Source organism: Salvelinus alpinus, chromosome 12 (assembly GCF_045679555.1).
Source record: "Salvelinus alpinus chromosome 12, SLU_Salpinus.1, whole genome shotgun sequence".
NCBI lineage: Eukaryota > Metazoa > Chordata > Actinopteri > Salmoniformes > Salmonidae > Salvelinus > Salvelinus alpinus.
Window position 1 is genome coordinate 13,373,772 of NC_092097.1, and position 26,377 is coordinate 13,400,148.

At 43.0% G+C, this 26,377-nt stretch overlaps 1 protein-coding gene across 1 annotated transcript in view; it reads left to right on the forward strand.

The window, feature by feature from the left end:
* The first annotated feature begins 3,847 nt into the window (after positions 1–3,847).
* The window catches only part of LOC139535565 (RING1 and YY1-binding protein B-like), a 38,505-nt gene continuing 15,975 nt past the window's right edge, over positions 3,848–26,377 (forward strand). Inside the window, exons 1-2 of the mRNA XM_071335083.1 lie at positions 3,848–4,237; positions 5,025–5,150. Coding sequence (XP_071191184.1) covers positions 4,212–4,237; positions 5,025–5,150 — 152 coding nt within the window. The 5' untranslated portion in view covers positions 3,848–4,211. The remainder of the gene's footprint in view (positions 4,238–5,024; positions 5,151–26,377) is intronic.

Sequence of the window (26,377 nt, forward strand, 5' to 3'; positions counted from 1 at the left end):
ATTTTATGACCAAATGCATCCTGACTTGTCCTTCATAATCAGATGATAATGATGATGTTTTGATGAGGATTAATAATTGTGTAATTAATTAGGCAAGTAAGATGAGGGACACATATCATGATGGACTAATTGGGAGCAAGAGGATCTTGGGTGTATTGCAAGCAGTGGCAAAGAGGAAGTGTTGAGTTTCTTTCCTGTGAGACTTTTATTGATCCTGGAATGTCATCAGGGAACTTCGTGAGAGACCTCGATTAATCATGAGCTTCTTTCCTCTCCTGTGTGATTTCAGTAGCAGGAGTATGTGTCCTCGTCTGCTATCCTACCTGTCTCTTAACAGCCTATTTTCCCCTGTCTGCTCCAATGCCTCTCTTCTCCCTGGCTCAACCTTAACCTGCCCTTCTCTCTTCATGTCTTCCACTCCACTGTTTTTCAGTCCAATTAATGTTTTCCAAAACAAGTGTACAGGAAAGGAATTGTGTGAAGTACAAGACGTTTCCGCTACACGATGCTGTCTTTTACCATAAATAGACAAAAATAAACTGCTTTTTCCTTTAGATTACCATCTCTCTGGAACAAACAACCTGTCCACATGCTGAAACCTGATTTCACATTGTATTAAAAAAAAATCAATTGGCCAATAATTATCTTAATTACCACTTAAGAAACAAAAGACACAGTTTTACTGAAGTGCAATATTCTCAGTTAATATAATTTAATATAAGTGAGTGCTTGAGGCAGAACACCTGCTTTATACAGTTGAAGTCGGAAGTTTACATACACTTAGGTTGGAGTCATTAAAACTCGTTTTTCAACCACCCCACAAGTTTCTTGTTAACAAACTATCGCTTTGGCAAGTCGGTTAGGACATCTACTTTGTGCATGACACAAGTAATTTTTCCAACAATTGTTTACAGACAGATTATTTCACTTAGAATTCACTGTATCACAATTCCAGTGGGTCAGAAGTTTACATACACTAAGTTGACTTTGACAGCTTGGAACATTCCAGAAAATGATGGCATGGCTTTAGAAGCTTCTGATAGGCTAGCTAATTCACATCATTTGAGTCAATTGGAGGTGTACCTGTGGATGTATTTCAAGGCCTACCTTGATGCCAAGCCTCTTTGCTTGACATCATGGGAAAATCAAAAGAAATCAGCCAAGACCTCAGAAAAAAAATGGTAGACCTCCACAAGTCTGGTTCATCCTTGGGAACAATTTCCAAATGCCTGAAGGTACCACGTTCATCTGTACAAACAATAGTACGCAAGTGGGACCATGGGACCACGCAGCCGTCATACCGCTCAGGAAGGAGACGCGTTCTTTGGTGCGAAAAGTGCAAATCAATCCCAGAACAACAGCAAAGGACCTTGTGACAATGCTGGAAGAAACAGGTACAAAAGTATCTATATCCACAGTAAATCGAATCCTATATCGACATAACCTGAAAGGCACTCAGCAAGGAAGAAGCCACTGCTCCAAAGCCATAAAAAAAAGCCAGACTACGGTTTGCAACTGCACATGGGGACAAAGATCGTACTTTTTGGAGAAATGTCCTCTGGTCTGATGAAACAAAAATAGAACTGTTTGGCCATAATGACCATCGTTATGTTTGGAAGAAAAGGGGGGAGGCTTGCAAGCCCGAAGAACACCATCCCAACGTGAAGCACGGGGGTGGCAGCATCATGTTGTGGGGGTGCTTTGCTGCAGGAGGGACTGGTGCACTTCAAAAAATAGATGGCATCATGAGGGAGGAAAATGATGTGGATATATTGAAGCAACATCTCAAGACATTAGTCAGAAAGTTAAAGCTTGGTCGCAAATGGGTCTTACAAATAGACAGAGACCCCAAGCATACTTCCAAAGTTGTGGCAAAATGGCTTAAGGACAACAAAGTCAAGGTATTGGAGTGGCCATCACAAAGCCCTGACCTCAAGCATATAGAACATTTGTGGGCAGAAGTGAAAAAGCGTGTGCGAGTAAGGATGCCTACAAACCTGACTCAGTTACACCAGCTCTGTCAGGAGGAATGAGCCAAAATTCACCCAACTTATTGAGGGAAGCTTGTGGAAGGCTACCTGTAACGTTTGACCCAAGTTAAACAATTTCAAGGCAATGCTACCAAATACTAATTGAGTGTATGTAAACTTCTGACCCACTGGGAATGTGATGAAAGAAATAAAAGCTGAAATAAATCAATCTCTCTACTATTATTCTGACATTTCACATTCTTAAAATAAAGTGGTGATCCTAACTGACCTAAGACAGGGAATTTTTACTAGGATTAAATGTCAGGAATAGTGAAAAACTGAGTTGAAATGTATTTGGCTAAGGTGTATGTAAACTTCCGACTTCAACTGTATGTAATTGAGCCAACTGTAATCCCTACGTATAATCTCTCATCATACTACACTCAGAGTTAAACAGATTTTACTGATCATACCAGAACTTCAGCACCATGTGTATTTTTCCAAAGAGATTCAGTCAGAGGAAATGTATGTCAGAGCTACCATGCACTTTTGGTTGTTGACAGCTTGGCAACATGCCAATCACAGATTATTTTTCTGAGCAATAACAAGATTCAGTAAAGGAAGGAACTCTGATGTGGGTAGAGCTGTTTCAGTCACACTCTTGAATTGCCTAATGCATGGTATCATTTCTCGTCTCTGTCCCCTCCCCCAATTCTCTTTTCATTTGTTGCTTTTCTTATAATGTCACCCTTATTACTGTAACATCAAAAATGCCCAATTTTCCCTTGAATGAATTACAGAATGAGCCAGGCAATGCGTAATGCTGTTATGATTGAATTCAGGTTATTAATATCATGATGAGCAGATGAGCCTCTAGAGCAGCATGCTATGAGCTAAGCAGATATCTAGAACCTAAAATGGTTCTTCGCCTGTCCCCATATAGGACAACCTTTGAAGAACCCTTTTTGGTTCCAGGTAGAACCCTTTCCACAGAGGGTTCTACCTGGAATCAAAAATGGTTCTCATATGGGGTACAGCTGAAGAACCCTTTTTGAACCCTTTTTTCTAAGAGTGTATAATCACTGGGTAGAGGGCAGAGCCGGTGTGATAAGAATGACAGTGACACAGCAGAAGTAAGTGATCGTATCTTCTCCTCTCCACTTGGTGGATAGAAGGGAGAGATTCACAATAATATATGCTATTTAGCAGACACTTTTATCCAAAGCGATTTAGTCATTTGTGCATACATAGAGGACCAGGAGCCATGGCAAGTGGCTAATGACGCTATACGATTCATGCTTCATCTCCTCCACAGAGAGAGTCTTGTCCTGTGCAGGAGGGAGGGAAGCCTTCAAGGGGTGCATGATGAAGTAGCCCACTAAAGCTAGGAGTATCTGCAAATTATTTAGGGGGTCCTCCAGGATGTCTGGAATTTTGGAAATGATGAGTAAGGTGAACATTTGTATCTAAATACAAATGATCATTCAAGGTGAATGTTTAGTATCTGAGGTAATCCTTTCTTCTATGTCTTATTTGAAACATAAGGCAATCCCCATTTCCTTGAGTCCTTTCAAATGTTAGGCAGTATGGGCACACTACAACCACAGAAGATGAAACAACTGAAACATGTCCATCTCAATGCAAAGACAGTAGGCTAATCTCACAGACAGGTATGATAGGGACAAAAGCCCTACAGGCTAAATTGACTGGACTGCTCTGATAGCACTCAACATACATTTGGTTTATTAGTAGGCCTAGACATTTTGACTTACACCTGTCACGATTGAAAAGGGATGATGGGGAATAACTTTATATGCACCTGTGTCCCAAGATGAACTCCACCAGCTACATCTTCAATGTGAGTAGGCATAAAATGCAATGACACCAGCTCATGCTGTGGTACTGCACAGTATGACACTCACGAAACCTGTGAATACATTGGGCTGGCACTGTAATTCCTACATTTCGACTATAAAGCGCATAATCTCATTTCGATACAGAATATTTCGGGGAAATATATAGCGAGCTACCAATTTCTCTTATTTCCAACCAGACTTTTAAACCGAGGCATGCGGTGATTGGGCGTCTTGGAGTCACGCGGTGTGCAGTCGCCCTGCCGCTGAATGCGAGCTTAACTGCCAGCTTTAGCAGCGGTTCTATCTGGATCCTCCGCGCACAACCTACAACAATTACTGATTATTACTGAAGACCTTTTCTTCTTTTGGAAGACAGTTCTTCACCATGGGCGACAAGAAAAGCCCTACCAGGTATTTAACCGTATACCCCAGTCGGTTTTGTGTCGATTTAGACTTGTTTTGCGAGAATTCCATGGCGTTTGCGGTTGATATTCGGATGATTTCTCAAGGAGTGTTTCTCCCTTTTTTCAGTTTGTATGCCAGAGCTAGAATAGTGCACAGGCACTATGGCGGCTTCTCGCTCCCTACTCTCTACCAGTCACTCTCAGACAAAGGGAAATTTTCAGTGGATATGCCTGCCATTCTAGAAAATTATATTCAATGTCAACAGAAGTCGTTCGAAGATCAATGTCGAGTGGACATTATTTGACATTCGTTTTGCTAGCTAACATGCTTAGCTCCGAACAGACATTAGGCTAAGCCGCGATACAATCGAATGTTGTAACGTTAGCTAGCTAGCTAACCGAAATTCTAGCTAGGTCGCTTGATTCTAGGGTTAGTGCTATCCAGAATCCTTGGGTCATCCCTATCCTAATCTTAACTCCTACCTCAACCATAACAACCCTTACCATAACAATTTTAAACGTCAACTTCAATGGGATAGGGACGTCCCAAGGATCCCAGATAGCAAGGACCTTAATTTTAGCTAGTGACTGATCTAATCGAGAAACTCGCGCTGCGTAGGTTATTCGGGATTCGAATGGATAACCTGACAGCGATTTTTTTTCTTCCTGTATTAGTTTAAGTTAGCCGATTTTTAATTTAGGGGGTACTGCATGTCGTCAGCACTAACAACAGTCATAACCAAATTAATTATATGTAATAAACTAACTTGACTTTATATTTTTATATTTCTAAGGCCAAAAAGACAAGCTAAACCAAGTGCTGACGACGGATATTGGGACTGTAGCGTCTGCACCTTCAAGAACAGTGCAGAGGCTTTTAAATGCAGCATATGCGATGTGAGGAAGGGCACATCCACAAGGTACGTCTGAACGGGTGTTGTTTTACTCCTGCAGTAAAGCATCGCAATTTATTGAAATCAACATTAATCGTCTACCAATTTCCGTAGTAATACTTTGATTTATTGATTGACGTAGGCATGTTGCATTGTGGCCATGCATTTATTTCATTATTGTATGGATAGTGAGTGAATTGAGTCAACTAGGTGTGCTGTTGGTAGCCAGAGAGGGGGATGGGGTGGGAATGAGGGACCTTACTTCATAATAGCTGTATGGAGCTGCTAGAATAAAGCAGCTCCCAAATGAATCTCTGAATTTGACATTAGTATCACCAGATTGAAACAAGACATCTGTAGCTTGAAACATCTGTTAGAATATATCACTTAGGCTACCTGTAGGATTAAACATCAGTAGTTGGCATAGCCGTGGGAAGTAGCTAGGCGTGCTGAGGTGCTGCAGCACCCCCTGAAAAAAAGAAAAACAAATAATTGGGATTATTCCCTCTCCCCCACCAAATTAGTGCACTAGGCCTTTATTACTCCTGTATGAGTGGAGCATAAATGCTACTCAGCAGAGTGAGAGAAATTACCCCCCCCCCCCCATTAGAAACCTATTTCTGGGCTATCACTGCAATGGGAAACTAAGATGACATCATCATGATATGCATTCAGATTTTTTTTACGTGATTCCCTTTAAATTTCATGTTTAGCACTCCAGCCTGAGTTCTGGGTACTGCTGATAAGTTGTCAGTGTGAGTTTACAGGTACTTATCATCAGCTGCCTGACGAAATCTAGAGATAGATGAAATCTAGAGATAGATGAGTCATTTGTGAGCCTGCAGAAGAGTCCCTCCATGCTCTAACCTTTCCAGCTGTGGTTTTAGAATGAGTGTTCTGCTGACACCTTTGGTCTACCACTGGGAAAACACTGACCGGTTTACTGCTAATCGAAATGTTGTGTACTGGGCAATTCCACATTAACGGAATTATGGTTTGACTCAGATTTTGTTTTAAAATGTATGCCAAGCAAAAAACATTGATTTCAAAGTTTAACAAACCATACAACTCTAAGCACAAGACCTACTTTGAACAAGTTACACAGAGAATGTCATAACACATTTACTGGAAGAACTGTGCAGATGCAAAGTTTGGTAACAGTATTACGGTAGAATCTCACTCAGATTTTACGACATGATACCTTGAGTTTGAAAAGAAATAGTTTTATTAAACTATAGTAGGTGAGGTGGATTTACATCTGGTAACGAAATAACGGCAACGGAATTACATCATAGGTCCCTTATCTGTACTATACAGAAATGCATTATGAATATCATTCTCTTCATGGTGATGTATCCAGAATAGGTACACAAAAGTACAAATATGTAATATCCTCCTTTTGCGTATTTGGGTATTATTCTACACACTGGCTATTGTTTTAATGAGCTCCGCTCCCAAGGCACAGGAGGCTGCTGAGGGGAGAACCGCACATAATAATGGCCGGAACAGAGCAAATAGAATGGCATCAGACACCTGGAAACAATGTATTTGATACCATTCCGCTCCAGTCATTACCATGAGCCTGTTTTCCCCAATTAAGGTGCCACCAACCTCCTGTGTCAAAGACCACATTTGTTTGGTCCGGACCAGACCAAATCGGAACCAATCATGGATGTCCATGTTTTACCATTTTGGACATCACAGTGCAGCAAAGTAGATGGCCTATGTAGAATACAGTACATTATACTGTACTCTACATTTCTTTTACTGTACTGTTCTCTGCTGTGCTGTCCAAACTTGTGAAACATCTACGTCTATGATTGGTTCAGATTTGGTACGTCCAGGGCAAATTAACAGATACTGGTACGTCACAGTGGGTGTTAGCATGCTTTATGTTAATGAGGGGATGTCATGACAATTATGTCCAAGCCCCTTACCATGGAGCTTTTGGCAACAGCCCAATTGCCTCTATTTGGTAAATGGAATTGCATGACATCATTGAAGTGGGTTGTCACATTCCCATTTGATCTGAATTGTTAACCTTTGATGCAGTTGTTTGCTTGTTGTAAGCCTGGCTCTTATTGTAATGAGTACTAATTAGGCATATTTTCTCTCTGTTTGATGCAGTATGCTCTCAGCCAAATGATTCACACTTTAACAGTGTGTGTGTGTGTGGTAGGGGTGGGCGATATGAACTAAAGTTTATTTCACAATATTTTCCACTTTCTGGACGATAACGATATATCACGATATACTGTACTTTAATAAAACAAACATTTTATGAGCCCTTCAAAGTTAATAAATTAGAAAATATTGCTTTTAACCCTATAGAAACAGAAAGCATTGCACTTTATTTTTGTATTTTGTATATTTTTTTTTACTTCTATGGTAAACCTGTGCAAACATGAAACATAAGCAAAGGTATGCGTTAAATATATATGCAGTAAAATTAAATAAAACAAATATTTAAAATATTCAGGATGTAAAGAAAATTAAAAATTATTTTAACTTTTTCCTGCCAAATATAAGAAGTGCAGCCTGTTTTTGCAGCATAATACTGGACATTATGAATTCAAGTTGTAAACCTTTTCAAACTAACTTCTTCAAGCATTCACCAGACAGTCTGTATGTTTCTCAGTTCAACATGTAACAATTCACTGCCTCCCTCTTCACAAGTTCTGTGCCAGGAACACCAGCCTATTGACAGTTTCTGGCTTCAATTTTGCCTTGTGGCATGTGACCATATGGAGACAGCCATGCAATCTTCATAGACAAACATTGGCAGTAGATTGGCCTTACTGAAGAGCTCAGTGACTTTCAACGTGGCACCGTCATAGGATGCCACATGTCCAACAAGCCAGTTCGTAAAATTTCTTCCCTGCTGGAGTTGCCCCGGTCAACTGTAATTGCTGTTATTGTGAAGTGGAAACGTTTAGGAGCAACAACGGCTCAGCTGCAAAGTGGTAGGCCACAAGCTCACAGAACGGGACCAGTGAGTGCTGAAGCGCGTAGTGCGTAAAAATCGCCTGTACTCGGTTGAAAGACTCAGTTCTAAATTGCCTCTGGAAGCAACGTCAGCACAAGAACTGTTCGTAGGGAGCTTCATGAAATGGGTTTCTATGGCCGAGCAGCCGCGCACAAACCTAAGATCACCATGCGCAAGGCCAAGCGTCGGCTGGAGTGGTGTGTAAAGCTCTCCACCATTGGACTCTGGAGCAGTGGAAACGAGTTTTCTGGAGTGATGAATCGCGCTTCACCATCTGGCAGTTTGGTGGATATCAGGAGAACGCTATCTGACCCAATGCATAGTGCCAACTGTAAAGTTTGGTGGAGAAGGAATAATGTTCTGTGGCTGTTTTTCATGGTTTGGCTAGGCCCCTTAGTTCCAGTGAAGGGAAATCTTAATGCTACATCATACAATTACATTCTAGACAATTCTGTGTTTCCAACTTTGTTGCAACAGTTTGGGGAAGGCCCTTTCATGTTTCAGCATGACAATGCTCCCTGTGCACAAAGCGAGGTCCATACAGAAACGGTTTGTTGAGATCGGTGTGGAAGAACTTGACTGGCCTGCACAGGGCCTTGACCTCAACCCCATCAAACACCGTTGGGATGAATTGGAACGTCGACTGCAAACCAGGGCTAATCTAAGTAAGTGACTGAATTAATGACGGGGCATCATATTGTTTTAGCTTTTTGCCATGTTGAAGTCAAAGCCTTTTGCATGAGTTATCTGTACAGCTGTCATTGCTATGTTGATTTCCTTCATTTTTTTCTCCTCTCTGTTCTCGGCCCACCTGCTCCTCCCCCCTCCGAGCAGAGCAGACTCCACACAGACAGTGTGTTGACACAGATAGGGTTAGTTATAAAAAATCTTTGGTGTAGACATGCTGCTCGAGAGCCAGTACTGCATGCGTCAACTTTCTCTCGTCCACATTCACTTGTAAATGTCCAAACTCACCAAAAATGACATTCGGTAGCTTCTACCTATATATGTAAAACTTTGTGAGCTGGCTTGCCTGTCTTTGCAATTTATCACATTTAGCTAGCAGGCTCCATGGAATTTCGCTATTACTTGTGCTAATTTTGTTAGCATTCAGGTAATAGACACCCAATTGGGTTTTTGGCATTTTTTTTGGACTGTCGCATGTGTACTAAACTGGTAATAATGTATCTCCCGGGGTGAGAGAAGGATGGTATGACGATATGAAAACCAGGATACCACCCAACCCTACTCCTGACCATGCCCTAATCTCTGTGATTTGAAAGATGAAGCAACAGTGCAAGAGAGGCAGATGAGCCGGCATCCAGACGAGACTACTTTGATGAGACTACTATACCCTACGTTCTTTTGCCAAATGTACAGTCACTAGAGAACAAACTGGACGAGCTCTGTTCGATAGTATCCTATCAACGGGACCTAAAGAAATGTAATATTTTATGTTTATCGGAGTCGTGGCTGAACAAGGACATGGCTAACATAAATCTAGCTGTTTTTTCCATGCATCGTCAAGACCGCTCGGCAGCCTCGGGTAAGACGAAGAGGGGGTGGTGTGTATCTTTAACAGCTGGTGCGTGATCTCTGTTAAAGGGTAGGTAGCATAAACGTAGCATATGTATTTGCATTAGTATACACCTCAAAAGTCTTAATGCAAAGTCACACCTCACTTTTCTATTGTTTGAGTTATTACATAAAACTGATCAGAATGCCGAAGTCATGTTGGAAAATATTATTCCGTAAGGTGATGTTATATGGAGGACCCGGCAAGCCAGCCTGTCTTCTATAATGTAAACTCCAACAGAAATAACTTAAAATTAAACCAAATCGTTTGCGGTCATGAATACTGGTTTCAGTGTAATTTTCAGGCAACTTACAAGTAATTACTTAATGAATTTATTGTTACAAACCAACTTGCAAGGTTGATAGCCAACTAGCCTGCCAACGTTAGCCCTACTTGCCTGCTAATGTTATGTTAGCACTACACGAGTCAGCCAGTTGCTATCAACACCTAGCTTACAGCTACATTAAAGTTAACCAAAGTTTTGGAAATGGATAGCTATTTTTGGAGCTGAGTTAGCTACCAAAGCCAGGAGGAGGCGCGCGCTTCACTGGCTGATGGAGAGTCTCAGGGAAATCCCAAATAGATAGCTGACGGATATCTGGAATCTATCGCGCTAGCACTAAGCCAAGGTGGAAAAGGTTACAAAACTCTTATAGCGTACTAAGCAGGGAATATGCTAAAAAGTTGACAAAACAAAAAGGAGAACAGACGAGGTACTACAAAGTTTGATTTTCTCTATCGATTTGAGCCCACGGGTAGAAGGCACCAGGGCCTGCCATGCAAATGGGTTCCAAATCGATAACACAACCACAAAGTCTGTGAAGAGCATGCTTCATGGCCGCACGTGCCCCATCAACTTCCTGTTTACATCACACTTCCTGCGATTGGTGGATTGTAGCTCACCACCGCCAACACTTGGTTTGGAATGTAATTACATGCTGTCATCGCTAGTGGCTAACGTTGGCCAGCTTGAGCTAGCTGCTCAGTAGTACAGAGCAGATCCTCCACTTGATGTTGAGAAATGGGTCGTTTAGAAGATATCTGGAAATAAGTTAATAAATTCTGAATATGTAACTTTTTGCACGTATAGGTAACCAGATCGTGACTACTTCTAAGTTACTAACTCTTTGACTACACTGTGTTGCGTGTTTCCTACCCTTTTTAAGGAAGTATTAAGTTTTTGCTTGCCTGAGTTAGAATACCTCATGACATTTACCTATTTATCTATATTTTTTGTAGCTGTCTATTTACCACCACAAACCGACGCTGGCACTGAGACCACACTCAACGAGCTGTGTAGGGCCATAAGCAAACAAGAAAATGTACATCCAGAAGTGGCGCTTCTCATGTCCGGTGATTTTAATGCAGGGAAACTGATCCGTTTCACAACATTTTTACATTTACATAATTTAGCAGACGCTCTTATCCGGAGCGACTTACAGTAGTGAGTACATACATTTTCATACTTTTTTCGTACTGGTCCCCTTTGGGAATTGAACCCACAACCCTGGCGTTGCAAGCGCCATGCTCTACCAACTGAGGGACCAGCATGAAATGCTCGCCCTCCCTTTGGCAAATAAATCTGACCATAAATCTATCCTCCTGATTCCTGCTTACAAGCAAAAATTGCATGAGATCACCAGCTGTTGCGGATGACTGTGTGATCTCGCTCTCCCTAGTCTAGGTTAAAATTCACAAGGTCGCGGGGACAGACGGATTACCAGGATGCGTGCTCAGAGAATGGTCATGGCTCACGTCTACACCCTCATCCCATACACCTTGGAACCACTCCAATTCGCATACTGCCTCAACAGATACTCGGATGACACAATCTCTATTGCACTCCACACTACCCTCTCCCGCCTGGACAAGAGGAAAACCTATGTGAGAATACTGTTCATTGATTACAGCTCAGCGTTCAACACAATAGTGCCCTCCAAGCTCATCACTATGCTCAGGACCCTGGGACTGAACCCCTTCCTCTGCAACTGGATCCTGGACTTCCCGACGAGCTGTCCCCCAGGTGGCGAGGGTAGGCAACATCTGCCACGCTTTATCGTCCTACACAGTTACAAACAACTCCATTCCGAATATAAAGTAGCAGCCGACATTTTAATTCCATCTTCCTCTATTGATTAGATACAATGTATAAACAAAAGTAGGTGGACACTCCTTCATATTAGTGGATTCGGCTATTTCAGCCACACCCATTGCTGACAGGTGTATAAAATCGAGCACACAGCCTTGCAATCTCTGTAGACAAACATTGGCAGTAGAATGATCTCACTGAAGAACTGAGTGACTTTCAACGTGGCACCGTCATAGGATGCCACCTTTCTAACAAGTCAGTTCGTAACATTTCTGCCCTGCTAAAGCTTCCCCGGTCAACAGTAAGTGCTGTTATTGTGAAGTGGAAATGTCTAGGAGCAACAACGGCTCAGCCGCAAAGTGGTAGGCCAACCAAGCTCACAGAACAGGACCGCCAAGTGCAGAAGCGCATAGCACGTAACAATTCTCTGTACTCGGTTACAACACAAACTACGAGTTCCAAACTGCCTCTGGAAGCAACGACAGCACAGTAACTGTTCGTCGGGTGCTTCGTGAAATGGGTTTCCATGGCAGAGCAGCCGTGACAAGCCTAAGATCACAATGCGCAATGCCAAGCGTCGGCTGGAGCGGTGTAAAGCTAGCCGCCATTGGAATCTGGAGCAATGGAACCGCGTTCTCTGGTGTGATGAATCACGCTTCACCATCTGGCAGTCCGATGGACAAATCTGGGTTCGGCAGATGCCAGGAGAACTCTAACTGCCCCAATGCATAGTGCCAACTGTAAAGTTTGGAGGATCTTAATGCTACAGCATACAATTACATTCTAGACGATTCTGTACTTTGAACATTGGTAACAGTTTGGGGAATGCCCTTTCCTGTTTCAGCATGACAGTACCCCCCCCCCACAAAGCGAGGTCCATACAGAAATGGGTTGTCGGGATTGGTGTGGAAGAACTTGACTGGCCTGCGCAGAGCCCTGACCTCAACTCCATCAAATGCCTTTGGTATGAATTGGAACGCCGGCTGCGAGCCAGGCCTAATTACCAAACATCAGTGCCCGACCTCACTAATGCTCTTGTGGCTGAATGGAAGTAATGTTCCAACATCTAGTGGAAAGCCTTCACAGAAGAGTGGAGGCTGTTAAAGCAGCAAAGGGGGACCAACTCCATATTAATGCCCATGATTTTGGAATGAGATGTTTGATGAGCAGGTGTCCACATACTTTTGGTCATGTGGTGTTTCTCCTAACTTTTGCCCCACATGGAGGATCTATGACTAGTGTAACGTCGCTTTGATGATTTATGATTGGCCAACAACAAGCTACACGTGGCATTCTCGTGAAAAGCACAGAGCAGCAGCATAAATTATACAAGTTCTCTCTCTACTGCAGCAGGCGCATTCGGCTCTGTATGGGTCCTTCTGGACAAGTCAGTTAAAATTACTCATACCCGTGACAATTAATTCAGGTTCCTGGATCTGGTCTCGGGTATTCGGGTACAGGTGTATCCGTGAAGACCTCTAGTGCTAACATGTGCTACAGAAGCAATATCAACATGCATGGGGAGGCCCAACTCTCACCCAATCCCACACAATGCCCAAGTATGCTAAATCTGTGCACTGCCACTGCACTCACTTTGGTTCTCCAACAAGAAAGCACTGTGTGTTTTGTGACCTGACCTCCCGAGTTCTGCTGTTAATAGTTGGAGTACGTTTTTGAAGCATTCTTATACCAGAAGATGCACATCTTTGCATTAGCAGCATACGCCTGACAGCAGTGATCAGCTATCATATTCGAAAGTAGCCAGCACATGAAACCAATCAGTGCTAGATTGTGACATCTTGCTGCTGGATCAGCACAGTTTTCCTGATGGCTGTGCTGTGTGTTGGTATGCTGCACCTTGAGCTGCTCCAGGTCCTGGCGGGGCCTTTTTGACTTGATTAATGGTCGGGATCAGGGGCTAATGCTCTTTGGTTGTTGTGACGTGATGCCTCAGGCTGTGGTTTTGGGGGACGTGACGTTCCTTGTTGATTGTTGCTTGCCACTTTGTTCCAGACATGTTTGTGCAGAGGTAGGATTTTTGGCTCACTGCTGTGCGTCCCGCTGGTGATTCTCATATTCCAAACCAAATTATTAGAATTGCGTTAACTCGGCTACTGTTTGGTATGTAGACTGCAACCTGTTGACGCTTCACATCGACATTTTGATGTCCAGATGTTTGAGTGTTTTGTCAGTTTAGTGTGATGGTGTTAAACTGAGGTTTGCAGTAGCGCTCAGACTGAACTTGCACACTCACAAATGTTCTGCTCTGCAAGAATATGCTTCATCTAAGTGGAGGGAATGGGAGGCATGTATTGCTCTATTTTAGTGTAGCTTCACAATGGACAGGGACTTCAATGGTAAATGAATTATAAGTCTTCGGTCTACTTGAATATTTATATCCTCTTTGACCGATTTGATCGGGTCACACTGAAAGCAATAATAGCCTACAGTGTGCGTGCGTGCGCGTCTGTTAAAATTATGGAATAGAGTCATTTAGGGCGATATGGCCAAAATCTCATGTCCCGATAGGTCATTTCATATCACGATATAGCACATTTTCTGTAAATTCAATGAATAAATAGTTTATATAAAATGACCACATGTGAAGGCCTATTTCTTATTACATGTTGAATTATACTCAAAAAAAGGTTCTTACTCATATTTGATTATTTCTCCTTTTATTTAGAACCTTTGTGCAAATCTTTAATTAAGCGTGTAACAAAATATAAAGTATTAATGTATAAAATCTAAAACACTTCAATGTTAGTTGCAAACAACATAAATATAGGCCTAATATATATTTTTTGGGGCAGGGTGCTTGCCTGTTGCATGTTATTTTGGCATTAATACGTGTCGCATATCAATTTGGTACCTTGGGTCGAGTGTTGGCACCAACTCACGAAACCCTTGTTTCTCCATTGTGTAAATTGGGGCCATGTCTTTGCAGATGTAAGTTGTAACGACAGCTGTTACCTCCTTCCGTCTTTTGTGATTCTTTGCCATATGGTGTGCCGCGGGCAAAAGCCTCTTGCAGCGTCTGAGTCGGGTTTGTTTTGAGCACTCGACTGTACTTTTTTGTAGACTTTCTCCATACTGTTTCACATTATTCTTGCGTAGGTGTTTTGAGCCTGTTGTCGGGACCGGCCTGCGGCATATTTTGCAGAGGACGGTTTTCTGGTCCGTGTCAGACTTTTCATACCCAAACCTCGTCCATGCGACCGAAGTAGCCACTCTTTCAGGTACGAGCTTCGTGTCACGTTCACTGTCCTCCATGTTTGTTTGTGTTGCAAATTTCCTTCCAATTGATGAGAAATATTGCTGTAAAGAGTGTGATTTGCGACACAACAAAATAAACGATAGAGCATAATATGAAACGATAGACGTTTTTCTATCGTCACACGATATATATCGTCATATCGCCCAGCCATAGTCATTATAATCTGTGGATTTTACCACTGTCACATTAACACAAATTGTCAAGGCTAATGGAATTACTTAAGAAGGACGTGCTTGCACACTCCATTTGTAAAGGCTTGTGCTTATCAATCATTATCAGCATCTGCATTAATCCTTAAGCATGAGCAGGTAGGCCCTAATCTTAATGTGTTAATTAGCGGATTTCAGAGTTCTTAATTACTTCATGAGATTTGAGAGAATGTGAGTGATTTTGAAATACAATGGCCCATTTCGCAATCTGACAAATGGATAAACGTTGAGAGAACGAGCTGTTGAATTGAACTTGTTTTCAGAGGGTGGAGAGAGGGAGCGAGCAAGTGAGAGAACGAGACAGACGTGTAGAATGACAGAGTGGGGAGGCAAAGTAGCCGGGAGAAGAACCGAGAGCAGAGGGTACGGAGGGGGACAAGGGGAATCAGCGGGTACGGAGGGGGACAAGGGGAATCAGCGGGTACGGAGGGGGACAAGGGGAATCAGCGGGTACGGAGGGGGACAAGGGGAATCAGCGGGTACGGAGGGGGACAAGGGGAATCAGCGGGTACGGAGGGGGACAAGGGGAATCAGCGGGTACGGAGGGGGACAAGGGGAATCAGCGGGTACGGAGGGGGACAAGGGGAATCAGCGGGTACGGAGGGGGACAAGGGGAATCAGCGGGTACGGAGGGGGACAAGGGGAATCAGCGGGTACGGAGGGGGACAAGGGGAATCGGCGGGTACGGAGGGGGACAAGGGGAATCGGCGGGTACGGAGGGGGACAAGGGGAATCAGCGGGTACGGAGGGGGACAAGGGGAATCAGCGGGTACGGAGGGGGACAAGGGGAATCAGCGGGTACGGAGGGGGACAAGGGGAATCAGCGGGTACGGAGGGGGACAAGGGGAATCAGCGGGTACGGAGGGGGACAAGGGGAATCAGAGGGTACGGAGGGGGACAAGGGGAATCAGCGGGTACGGAGGGGGACAAGGGGAATCAGCGGGTACGGAGGGGGACAAGGGGAATCAGCGGGTACGGAGGGGGACAAGGGGAATCAGCGGGTACGGAGGGGGACAAGGGGAATCAGCGGGTACGGAGGGGGACAAGGGGAATCAGAGGGTACGGAGGGGGACAAGGGGAATCATACGGGATACAAGAGTGTGGGCTGGAGTGGCTGAGCCCGGTCGTGCTCTGAAGGGGGGGGGGGGGGGCTGCTGCGTGTGATGGACTGTGGAGGGGGGGATGTGTTCTCTCAGCCAAGAGTCTCCTGGGGGATGACAGAATGGAGCACATAATTACCCAGGGAGCTAAGGGAAGGAAAGAGCTGGGCTGGCCCTCACACACGCCTCTTTCCACCATGGCCATCCCTCTGGATCACAACTCCATCCGTGTCTGTCACAACACGAGACAGGGAAAGAAACAGCTCAGCGGTAGTGTCATCTGGGGAAAAATATTTATTTAACCTTTTATTTAACTAGGCAAGTTACAAATGAATTGTCTTTTTATTCAGTTAAGATTGTGACATGATAGTCTTCTGTGTATAGAATATTTTGAAATTTGGAGACTGGCTCAGTGGTATTTCCATTAAAGCAAATTTGTGACGTCATCAATGTTCCCTGTAATTTTTTGGGGCACTGAGCAAAGTGTAGGTCTTGTGAGCGGAAACTTGAATGTTGTGAGAATTTTGCAATGATTCATGAATTACAGTGCTACCCTAATACTCTGTTTATCACAATTGCGGTGTCTCTTAACCAGCCTTGGGCTCCCAGTTGGCCCGAAGTTTATCTTAAGAGCGGGTGAGGTGGTGATGACGGGACTGGCTTCCTCTCTCACATCAAAACATACCTGCAGACGAGTGACAAATGGATAGAGAGAGAGCATGATTAAGCCTTGTTTTTTTTATTCTAACACGGTCATCTTAAATCAGGAGGTGAAATGCGGAACTGACCTTGGATCATTAACTCTGGGACTACTACATCTCTCTGTATTTCAATGTAAAGCATCTCTTTAATAATACTTCCTGTTGACCCGACCAAGTGACATCTCACCTATGATCATGCTGTGCCCTCTGTCAGCCAGTTCAGATGCGGGAGGGGTTCACCAAAACAGCTGATATAACCTAGAGGATTTCAGGGAGAAGGGGCAGAGGGATGAAGTGAAAAAGAGAATGTTATTGTGTGTGGTCTCACCTGGTGTCCACACTAAGTGGCTACAGAGTACTTTATGCTGAAAAACAGACACATGATGGCAAACAATAGAAGATAATGTCAATAGAAGATACTGTATGTGACGAAGACACCTATCGGAGTGTACCTGAAACATTTAAATATTGAGGGCTATGTGTCTCACCACTTGGTTATTGCAAGGCTAACCCCCAGGGAAATCATGACTTGGCAGCAACAGATAGTCCAGTGAAAATGGCTGTGTTTATGTGGTGTAAATCTGAAAAGTAGCAGCTGACATTTTAAGTTTTTTAAAATTAATGCATGCAAGACAGGTTCCATGTATAACAAAACAGGCAGAGATGGAGAAAAATAACACAACAGTTTAATTACCTCTGGTTATGAACACTTTTGCCAGCAATAAAGCTTCCACGGCCTGTTCCTCGGACAGTGAACATCTGGCAATAACTAACGTTAGTAGTTATACATCAAGCTTAACTAAATGGTATAGTCTTTGTGCTTTCTCAATGGATATTTGAGTGCTTTCGTAAATTTGCTCTGGCTATCTATAGGCTGGACAATAGAACGAGTCAAAATTCACCCAAGGCTGAAAAACATCTTAATGTTGGCTAAACTGGAACACTAGTGCGAGCCCACAGCAAATTAATTGAATTTAACGTTCGCAGAGCCTGTTTTGACAGTAATGATGCTAAGAATTCCATAAAAAATTGTTTAAAAAATTCGGACTATTTCTTGTCTAGCGATCGATGACAAAAGAGCTCGCTGCCCATACTTACGTAATTACAAAGCGGAGATTATCCTGATTTTAAAATGGTGCCAGTGTAACAGTATAGCTGCCGTCCCTTTCCTCGCCCCTACCTGGGCTCAAACCAGGGACCCTCTGCACACACAGACAACAGCCACCCTCGAAGCATCGTTACCCATCGTTACCCATCGCTCCACAAAAGCCGCAGCCCTTGCAGAGCAAGGGGAACAACTACTTCAAGTTCTCAGAGCGAGTGACATCACCGATTGAAACACTATTAGTGCGCACCCCGCTAACTAGCTAGCCATTTCACACCGGTTACACCCGACATTTAAAAAAAATCTAAATATACACACGAGATATTTGGCGAAATAGACAGACATGCCTATATTTCCCCCATAGGAAACAATGGGAAGACCGCAGTGATTATTTTGGTTGTTTACATTTTGTTCTTTACATTTTAACTATAAAACAACATGAGCAGGTCTCATTGCCAACAATAGTGAAGCAGTCATTGTGACGTTGAACAATAAGCTGGGAATAAAAAGTTCAGAAGGCGAGTTGGTGGCACAGTGCTCAAAAGAACTACTAGGAGCTGGCAGGGTGAAAAATGCACTAAAATAAGGCCAGTTTTTTCGCGATTACTTCAAAACGATAGCAAGCAGCTGGGAAATATGGTCATATTATGGAACTGGGCTCCACGGCGGATGCAGTGAACTAGTTTTGATCAGAAAAGAACGTTAATTTAATGTGTCCAGCCAACTATCTACACGGATTTCAGAACACACTCCTCTGAGTGTACCAGAGCACAGAATAATTACTTTACGAGCGCTCAACTCCCGTTGAATATGGCCGGTGTCAGTAAACGTCAGGGAAAAAACGTAATTAAATTGTTTCCAGGAGCACATTTACAGTCACCAACACTCTGGTTAACACATACTGCCTTTCCAGCTCTGCTAGGGTGAGTAAAATGGTCAAAGTGGTCTCATTTGTGTCTGGAAGTAGCTAGCCAACGTTAGCTTGGGTGCTTGACTGCCGTTGTAAGGCCAGAACGCTCAAATCAATCCTACTCCTCGCCCCGAACGTCCACTGTGCGCTCCGTTTGCGAAACGGTCTGAATTTACAAACTGACAATTTTTCTATGAATGGAAACACCATAATATTAATCAAATTAATTAAGCCAAATTTCTTAATCAATCCCATATACTATGTTATTACTAAAAAGGTTTTAAATTCTCTGGTAATGCCAATGCGTAATTCTACCAAGTGTTTCTCAAAGATGCCCTCTGGTGGTCAAACATCTATATAGGGCAAACTAATAGGGTGAACTCAGTGAAGTTCAATCTCTTGGGTCTTCTCTGCGTTGCTTGACATTTTCTTCTGTGCGGCAGTCCTGGAGGTGCGCGGCCTCGCAAGCACACAGCTTAGAGTGAACATTGGAAGTCACCCAATTTTTGCAGTTCGTGTAGTGTTTATTGACTAGCATTATGCAGTGTCAGGATAGAAGGTTTCTCTGATTGTATTTAGGCTATGTTTTTGTTTTCTTCCCTTTTGTATAGTTTACGGTGCATTCGGAAAGTATTCAGACCCCTTTCCCCCTTCTCTCATCAATCTACACACTACCCCATAATGATATTTTGCAAATATATTAAAATGAAAGTGTTAAGACCCTTTACTATGAGACTTGAAATTGAGCTCAGGTGCATCTTGTTTCCATCCTTGATGTTTCTACAACTTGATTGGAGTCCACCGGTGGTAAATTTAATTGATTGGACATGATTTGGAAAGGCACACACCTGTCTAATATAAGGGCCCACATTTGACAGTGCATGTCAGAGCAAAAAACAAGTCATGAGATCGAAGGAATTGTCTGTAGAGCTCCGAGACAGGATTGTGTCGCGGCACAGATCTGGGGAGGGGAAACCCAAAAAATTATGTAGCATTGAAGGAACACAGTGACCTCCATCATTCTTAAATGGAAGAAGTTTGGAATCTCCAAGACTCTTCCTAGAGCTGGCTGCCCGGCCAAACTGAGCAATCGGGGAGAAGGGCCTTGGTCAGGGAGGTGCCCAAGAACCCGATGGTCACTATGACATAGCTCCAGAAGGACAACCATCATCTCTGCAGCACAACCAGTCAGACCTTTATGGTAGTGGCCAGACGGAATTCACTCCTCAGTAAAAAGCACATGACAGCCCGCTTGGAGTTTGCCAAAAGGCACCTAAAGGACTCTGACCATGAGAAACAAGATTCTCTGGTCTGATGAAACCAAGATTGAACTCTTTGGCCTGAATGTCAAGTGTCACATCTGGAGGAAACCTGGCACCATCCCGACGGTGAAGCATGGTGGTGGTGGCAGCATCATGCTGTGGGGATGTTTTTCAGCGGCAGGGACTGTGAGACTAGTCAGGATCGAGGGAAGATGAACGGAGCAAAGTACAGAGATCCTTGATGAAAACCTGCTCCGGAGCTCTCAGGACCTCAGACTGGGTCGAAGGTTTACCTTCCAGGAGGACAATGACCCTAAGGCACAAAGCCAAGAGAACGCAGGAGTGGCTTCGGCACATCTCTCAATGTCCTTGAGTGGCACAGCCAGAGCCCGGACTTGAACCCGATCGAACTTGAAAGACCTGAAAATAGCTGTGCAGTGACTTTCCCCATCCAACCTGACAGAACTTCAGAGGGTCTGCAGAGAGGAATGAGAGAAACCAAATACAGGTGTGCCAAGCTTGTAGTTTCATACCCAAGAAGACTTGGCTGTAATCACTGCCAAAGGTGCTTCAACAAAGTACTGAGTAAAGGGTTTGAATACTTATGCAAATGTAATATTTCAGTTATTTTTTTTTAAATGACCTGTTTTTGCTTTGTCATTATTGTGTGTGTGTGTTGGGGGGGTTGATGAGAGGGGAAAAATATTGAATACATTTTAGAATACGGCTGTAACGTAACAAAATGTGTAAAGAGTCAAGGGTTCTGAATACTTTCCGAATGCACTGTACAACATGAAACGCCTGCTGTCAACCACTGTGTTCCCCTGAGCAGTGTTGCTTGATGACTTGTTGAGCTAATTTGAAACAGGCCATGTTTACACAAGAGCAAGTATGACAACGCATGACCGCTGCAGGGTGACTGGTTCCAACAGACACTGGCAGACACCCCTCACATAGCAGGGAGGCAGACTGACACAGAGGAGATAGACTACAGGGAGAGAGAGGAGCTTGAGGTGAGAGCCACGGAATGAGAAATAACAAGGGAAGGAAGAGTGAAAAACACTGTGTGACTGACAGCACAGAAAAAGTATAGTAGGGAAGCAATGGCTACATATTTAGAATGGGGACTGGAGACAAAGTGGATGATACATTTGACTAGAGATAAAGAGAAGAGATAATGATTCAGCATGGAAAGCAAGGGTGGAGAGCGCAAGTGATACAAAGAAGACTGTGTCACGGAGCCTCTGATGGAGGGAGCTCATGCATGCTTAGTGCTGTCACAACAACGGCTGTCAATCACCCTGATGGGAAGCAATTTGTAGCCTGAAGGTCAGACATTGGAGGGAATATCTCGCAGTGGGAGGCCACACACACTCAGAAGCCCCACACTGGTTTAGGTTAAAGGGTGCTAGTTTCTTTATTTTATTTTTAAGGATGAGGGAGGGACTTATTTTGTTTAAGATTTTCATTGATTTGTTTCTCTTTTGTCAATTGTCCGAAATAGCTGTCACTACATCACCGTGGGAACGAAATGTCAGGTTCAGCTGCCTTGGCGTGCTCTTTTCCTCTGAGGGAAGATGACAGAGGGCTGTGGAGAAGGAGGGCTCTGCTGTGGCCCACTGTGCTCACTGAGTACCCGGGGCATGGGGAGGCATGCAGGGGCATCCCCCTTGGGGGTGCAGGATTTTGTGTCTGGAGGAGATGGATGAATGTTTAATTCAATGTTTTTAATAATGCCCTTGGCTCTAGCCAGCAGTGAGTCATGCAGACAGTGCTGCAGCCTGGAGCTGCTCTCCAATCCAGGTCGGGCTGCACAATGTCTAATAGCAAAACATTTCTTTTTTGGGGGGGCAGATTGTGATTTTCAAACACTTGGGTGAAAACTTGTAACATCGTCAGACATGGTTAAACTGTGTCAGGGTAGAGAAAATAACCTGTCAAATTAGATCATATAAATACATACTGTGCTAACTAAATACAAAACCAAATGAAACTAATCTTTTTCAACATTGTTTTATAGGCTACATACAGTATCAATCAATCAATTTTATTTTATATAGCCCTTCGTACATCAGCTAATATCTCGAAGTGCTGTACAGACACCCAGCCTAAAACCCCAAACAGCTAGTAATGCAGGTGTAGAAGCACGGTGGCTAGGAAAAACTCCCTAGAAAGGCCAAAACCTAGGAAGAAACCTAGAGAGGAACCAGGCTATGAGGGGTGGCCAGTCCTCTTCTGGCTGTGCCGGGTGGAGATTATAACAGAACTATGCCAAGATGTTCAAAAATGTTCATAAGTGACAAGCATGGTCAAATAATAATCATGAATAATTTTCAGTTGGCTTTTCATAGCCGATCATCAAGAGTTGAAAAACAACAGGTCTGGGACAGGTGGCGGTTCCATAACCGCAGGCAGAACAGCTGAAACTGGAATAGCAGCAAGGCCAGGCGGACTGGGGACAGCAAGGAGTCACCACGGGCGGCAGTCCCGACGCATGGTCCTAGGGCCCAGGTCCACGGCCGGTAGTCCCGACGTATGGTCCTTTTATAGTACCAGTCAAAAGTTTGGACAAACCTACTCATTCCAGGGTTTTTCTTTATTTTTACTATTTTCTACATTGTAGAATAATAGTGAAGACATCAAAACTATGAAATGACACATATGGAATCATGTAGTAACCAAAAAAGTGTTAAAACAAATCAAACTATATTTATATTTCAGATTCTTCAAAGTAGCCACCCTTTGCCTTGACAGCTTTGCACACTCTTGGCATTCTCTCAACCAGCTCATGAGGTAGTCACCTGGAATACATTTCAATTAACATGTGTGCCTTGTTAATTTGTGGAATTTCATTCCTTAATAACCTCTCTGGGATAGGCGGGACGCTTGCGTCCCACTTGGCCAATAGCCAGGGAAAATGTAGAGCGCCAAATTCAAAAAAAAATATATAAAATCAAACTTTCATTAAATCACACATATAAGATACCAAATTAAAGCTACACTCGTTGTGAATCCAGCCAACATGTCAGATTTCAAAAAGGCTTTTCGGCGAAAGCATAAGATGCTATTATCTGATGATAGCACAACAGTAAACAAAGAGTGTAGCATATTTTAACCCTGCAGTAGCAACACAAAACGCAGAAATTAAAAATAAATCATGCCTTTGACGAATTTCTTTTGTTGGCACTCCAATATGTCCCATAAACATCACAAATGGTCCTTTTGTTCGATTAATTCCGTCCATATATGTCCAAAATGTCCATTTATTTGGCGCGTTTGATCCAGAAAAAAACAGCTTCCAATTTCCGCAACATCACTACAAAATATCTAAAAAATTACCTCTAAACTTTGCCAAAACATTTCAAACTACTTTTGTAATACAACTTAAGGTATTTATAAACGTTAATAATCGATCAAATTGAAGACGGGTCTATCTGTTTTCAATACAGGAGGTCAACAAACTAACGCTACTTTTCTAGTCTTGCGCAACTATCAAACAGTACACATAATGTTACACTGATTCCAGATGGCCGTTCTTCTTCATTGCACAAAGGAATAACCTCAACCTATTTCCAAAGACTGGTGACATCCAGTGGAAGCGTTAGGAACTGCAAACAGGTTGATTAGAAATCTAGTATCCCAATGAAAACTCAATGGTGACCTCAATTTTTTTTTAAATCTGAATGGTTAGTCCTCTGGGTTTTGCCTGCTACATAAGTTCTGTGATACTCACAGACATGATTCAAACAGTTTTAGAAACTTCAGAGTGTGTTCTATCCAAATCTACTAATAATATGCATATCTTATATTCTGGGGATGAGTAGAAGGAAGTTGAAATTGGGCACGCTATTGATCCAAAAGTGAAAATGCTGCCCCCTATCCTAGAGAAGTTAATGAGTTTGAGCCAATCAGTTGTGTTGTGACAAGGTAGGGGAGGTATACAGAAGATAGCTTAGTAAAATACCAAGTCCATATTATGGCAAGAACCACTCAAATAAGCAAAGACAAATGACAGTCCCATCATTACTTTAAGACATGGTCAGTCAATTCGGAAAATTTCAAGTACTTTGAAAGTTTCTTCAAGTGCAGTATCACAAACCATCAAGCGCTATGATGAAACTGGCTCACATGAGGACCGCCACAGGAAAGGAAGACCCAGAGTTATCTCTGCTACAGAGAATAAGTTCATTAGAGTTACCAGCCTCAGAAATTGCAGCCCAAAAAATGCTTATATCTCAACATCAACTTTTCAGAGGAGACTGACTGTGTGAATCAGGCCTTCATGGTTGAATTGCTGCAAAGAAACCACTACTAAATAAGAAGAGACTCGCTTGGGCCAAGAAACACGAGCAATGGACATTAGACCGGTGGAAATCTGTCCTTTGGTCTGAGGAGTCCAAATTTAGATTTTTGGTTTTAACCGCTGTGTCTTTGTGAGACACAGAGTAGGTGAACGGATGATCTCCGCATGTGTGGTTCCCACCGTGAAGCGTGGAGGAGGAGGTTTGATGGTGTGGGAGTGCTTTGCTGGTGATGCTGTGATTTATTTACAATTCAAGGCACATGTAACCAGCATGGCTACCACAACATTCTGCAGAGATACACCATTTCATCTGGTTTGCGCTTAGTCCCACTATCATTTTGTGTTTCAACAGGTCAATGACCCAAAACACACCTCCAGGCTGTGTACGGGCTATTTGACCAAGGAGAGTGATGGTGTACTGCGTCAGATGACCTGGCCTCCACAATTACCTGAGCCTCAACCCAATTGAGATGGTTTGGGATGAGTTGGAACGCAGAGTGAAGGAAAAGCAGCTAACAAGTGTTTAGCATATGTGGGAACTCCCAAGACGGTTGGAAAAGCATTTCTCATGAAGGTGGTTGAGAGAATGCCAAGACTGTGCAAAGCTGTCATCAAGGCAAAGGGTGGCTATTTGAAGAATCTCAAATATAAAATATATTTGGATTTGTTTAACACTTCTTTGGTTACTCCATGATTCCATATGTGTTATTTCATAGTTTTGATATATTCACTATTATTCTACAATGTAGAAAATAGTAAAAATAACAAATTCAAGTTTTTTTTTTTGTCATCTTTTGACTGGCACTGATAATACATAGGATTATTACACCTACCTCTTAACTAAAATGCATTTTTAACATGATCATCAAAATGGTGCTCCTCTATCCCACCACTTATTAATTAAGTAATAACATTAGGTCCTATATCTTATTTTACCATTTAGTTCTTAAATTACCTAAGATAATTATTTATTCAGGCAGCCATAGGCTGCAGATGGAATAGGAAACTTGTTAGTGTGTAAATTATGTAAAAGTATGCCTTTTATAATTGAAATGATGAGTCAAAGTGCCATAACATGTAAGACGTAGCCTACCAATTGCAAGGTGCAGCCTGTGTCCAAAAACTGTCTCGTCCAGTCATTCGACTCGACATGTTTCAACTTCTCCCTTTTTAATTTTGTTATACAGTGTTGGGATGGCGACTTGGGAAATATGTGCAAGATGGAATCTTGTATGTCCTGTCCAGCTTGTTTATATTCTTTTTGAAGCCGTCTTTGCTGACAGTATAAATAGGAACCATGTCTTTGGCTATGTGATGGCCTCTGATTTCTGTGTGTCTACAGGATGTTTTTCATAGGGCGTTACACTTGAAAATACATGGACAATCGATGCCTGTTTAACATGGTTGGTTGTGGTTTAGGGGCTTTGCTGCTGTTAGGCACTTCTTTTTTTTACCATGCAATCATCGCAAAGTGTGGGTGATTATTCTTCAAATGATTGAATACCTTTGTTGTGTTGCCTCTTGTCACCACAGCTCTGGGGATATTTTTGCCAAAATACTGCTGAAGATGCTCCCTTCGGCACCAAATTGAAATTTTAATTAGCACTTGCAGCATTCATGTTTGACACACACTTTGAGGTAAAGCCACAGAGTTTCTGAACCTCATACTGTACTGTCTTTGGTGAAGCCCCTTCTCTCCTCACCAGCGCGGACACTTGTGATTGGCCAGTATGTGC